This window comes from Grammomys surdaster, unplaced genomic scaffold (assembly GCF_004785775.1).
Source record: "Grammomys surdaster isolate TR1022 unplaced genomic scaffold, NIH_TR_1.0 125793, whole genome shotgun sequence".
In the NCBI taxonomy this organism is placed as follows: Eukaryota; Metazoa; Chordata; class Mammalia; order Rodentia; family Muridae; genus Grammomys; species Grammomys surdaster.
The window spans coordinates 426,921-430,156 of record NW_021620624.1 but is presented as its reverse complement, the minus strand read 5'-3'; the positions used below and the strand labels follow the sequence as shown (position 1 = coordinate 430,156).

At 38.4% G+C, this 3,236-nt stretch overlaps 1 protein-coding gene across 2 annotated transcripts in view; it reads left to right on the top strand.

Moving 5' to 3' along the window:
- The window catches only part of Fbxl13 (F-box and leucine rich repeat protein 13), a 171,630-nt gene extending 170,318 nt beyond the window's left edge, over positions 1–1,312 (top strand). For both annotated transcript variants that reach the window (XM_028789166.1, XM_028789165.1), the window contains one exon: positions 1,022–1,312. In XM_028789166.1, the coding sequence (XP_028644999.1) occupies positions 1,022–1,223 (202 nt within the window). In that variant the 3' untranslated portion in view covers positions 1,224–1,312. The remainder of the gene's footprint in view (positions 1–1,021) is intronic.
- The last annotated feature ends 1,924 nt before the right edge of the window (positions 1,313–3,236 follow it).

Below are 3,236 nucleotides of genomic sequence, written 5' to 3'. Positions count from 1 at the left end.
ATAGCAAAAAAAAAAAAGCCACTGGGTTTTGGATGCTGCTTTTTAAAAATTGAATACTCAAAGTGTTTATCAGATTTGAGAGATTTTTGAGAAGCATCTTTAGTGTGCTTTAGTGCATAATCACACTGTCTACAGATAACTTGAGCTCTTTCCCTTGGATTCCTTTTCTCTTTTGCTTGTCTTATTGCTTTGGCTAAGAATATAAACAGGATATTGAATAAGAGTGAGGAAATTGTATACTCTTGTCTCATTTCTGATCTTAGGAGAAGTGCCTTCTCCCAGTCAGTGTGTTTGCTGTAGGTTGTCACGTATAGTCCTTATTATGTTGAGATATGCTCCTTCTACCCTTAGCTTTGATTATAGTACATGATCTTTTTAATCTAGTGCTGCATTTGACTATAAGTAATTCTGTTGAGAACTTCTGCATTTCTGTTCATCAAGGAAGAACAAATATGTATGTTTGGTGCACATGTATGTATGTGTGTGTTCGTTGCTTTTTTATTTCTTCCTTAGAAAGACTAACAATATTTTTAATCACTTGGTCATGGACATCTTTGAGTCACAACCTCCCAAGAAAAATATATCATGGAGACAAAACTAACTGGGGTTTTAGAAAGTTCAAAGACCTCCCCGGAGTCCATTCCCACATCCACAAGGGTCTGTCAAGAGCTCCTTTCTGACATGTCAGCCTTCACAAAGTAGGTGGGTTAGGTTATTCCTTCATCAAAGAAAACTGGAGTCATATCAGGCTGAGTCCTTACTCAAAAAGCATGGGAGATGACTTCCGTGCTCCTGGTCCTTGGCTACGCAGATTCCTCGCCCTCAACTGCTTGGTAAGGCCTGAATTGGCTAAACTACAGATACTTGTGCCTGGGGAACCTGATTATTAGCACAGTTCCCATACTTTCCTTCATTGCAAGTGAAGGTCTGCACTGAATGTGACTAGTGATAGCTCTCAATTCCGAATTCAGTCCAGTTTGAAAACTGTAACAATCACATCTGCATCTCACTGTCATTGCAGGGCAGCGGCTCAGAAAATGTCTTCTGTAGTCCAGCATCAGGAATACAGCTCTGACAACCCTCCAAGTTGGTTTGGCTATGACTCTGAAGGCAACCCTCTTGAATCGATTCACACTAAAGTACAACTTAGAAGTTACTCAGAACTGATAGTCAAAGAGTCATTCAGCAGTGACGAGGAAGGTCCAGACTCCAAACACCAATAGGAAAACAAAACATCTAGAACCAACGACTTACCTTCATTTGATATAAATATTATGAGTTGCTGGTTTTCAATAACAATGTCAAAAAGCAGCACACCTCTGCTTCTTATTTCAACAAATGTCATCGTCATATAAATTAAGATTGCAAAGGTAACCTGATCAAGTTATCTATTTAATGTGTGTGTGTGTGTGGGGGGGGGTGTCTTAAAAGCTAGTAAGGACTTTAAACACTAAGCCATCTCTCCAGCTCCAAACAAACTGAACACTGAGGTGAGCTGATCGATCAGAGGTTACAATGTTGCAAACAGCTCCACAGCTTTTGTTTTTTAACAAGTAGAAATTGTTCTCCAGACAGGAAAAGAAAGCAACGACAGCCATGGCAATCAGCCACTTCTTGAGGCAAGGTGCTAACTATGAGGGTCTGTGAAGCTTTAGTATGAATGACAGAAACATATGATTGTAAAGGAAAAAAGCAGCTTTCTTGTAATTTCCAGACATTTGAAAATAAAGGAGAGCTGAAAGACAGCTCTAGATTCAGCGCTCAACAGAAACAATGTGTCCAGAAAGGGTACTCCTGGGACACCTCAGGATTCTTATCACTGGGACCACACAGGGATTTTAACTATGAAATGCCGAAAAGACAAAAACCAAACACCTTTCAGTTTTCTTCTATGAAGAACTGGCCTTTAATTTCATGTTTAAAAACGAATTTGCTTGTTATCATGGGCTTTACCACTTTTCAATGAACTACTTTTGCCAGTCTAGGGTCTGATGCTGACAGACCAGGAGAGCACAGCTGTTCTCAGCTGCCACACACAAGCTGTGACAGTGTAGTAACAGGAAGTCTCTTGTCCAGTTCCTCAGCTACTTACCTTTTAAATGACTTTAAGTTCTTTGGCTACAAATTGAAAATAAAAGTTAAAAAAGTTAAAGGGTATTAAAAAGTTTTTTAGAAGCCTGAACACATTATTGGTTATTTTGTTATCAGGTATATGCTTTTAAATAATTTTCCTCCTCCTTTTTGAATGTTTTGAAGTCAGTGGTAGAAAGGCTTATACGAGTGGACAGCAAGCAAATCTGTTAAAACAGCAAGTTTTAAGATCTGCGCCAAGGACTTAAGCTGACTATGGTCAGAGTGTGACTTTTAACTAAATTTGGAGATTTGTGGCAGCTGCATGAAAGTTGGCTTCAGAAGTCTGACCCCTAAATGTTTCATGTGCACAGCTAGGGAGACATAAAAGAGGCAGCTGGCTTCTAAAGGAGCACCGCCTGCATGGGAGAAAAGGCCACGGAAAACATACCCTGCTCAGCAGATGGCTTCATGGTCAAAGCATGTTTCAAACTTTTAATGCCTTTTGAAAACCAAGACTGAGAGGCCTGTTTACTCACCCCAGGAGATAAACTTCGGACAACAGCAACGGAAGGGATGGAGTTAGAATCAGGAAAACTAACTATGCAAGGAGGCGTAATTGTAAGCATTCTTAGCTTAACTCTAACTCATGATCTTTTGGGTTATTTTGGCTACTTTTATCAACTTTATTTTTAGTAATGAAAATGTTTCTCTAATTGCCTGAGTGAAAAAATATTATTAAAAACTGCCTTACTACCTTCCTGTTTACTTTGCTTAGCAGCTTAACACACATACCACACAAAATATTCTGGCACACGAGACATTCAGTCTTATATAAATTCTGACTTCATTGGGAGTGACTTCTAAGGGAACAGTGACAAACCAAACAAGGCTGACTTTTTATTTCACAAATGAGAAATTAGAAAGGATATACAGAAATGGAATATTAATAAAAGGAGACTATAATATTTAGAAAAGTTTATTTAATATCAGTGTTCAGTGTTCAATCACTGATTTATTTAAATCAAAATACACAACCCAACCAACTGATCTACTTAGTACAGCATAGTTTTTAATGTTACAGTTGACATTTCTAAAGAAATGGAATCTATGAAGTGCGTCTATAAAGCACACCGTTGTAAAAGCGTACTGTATTTTTATACGTC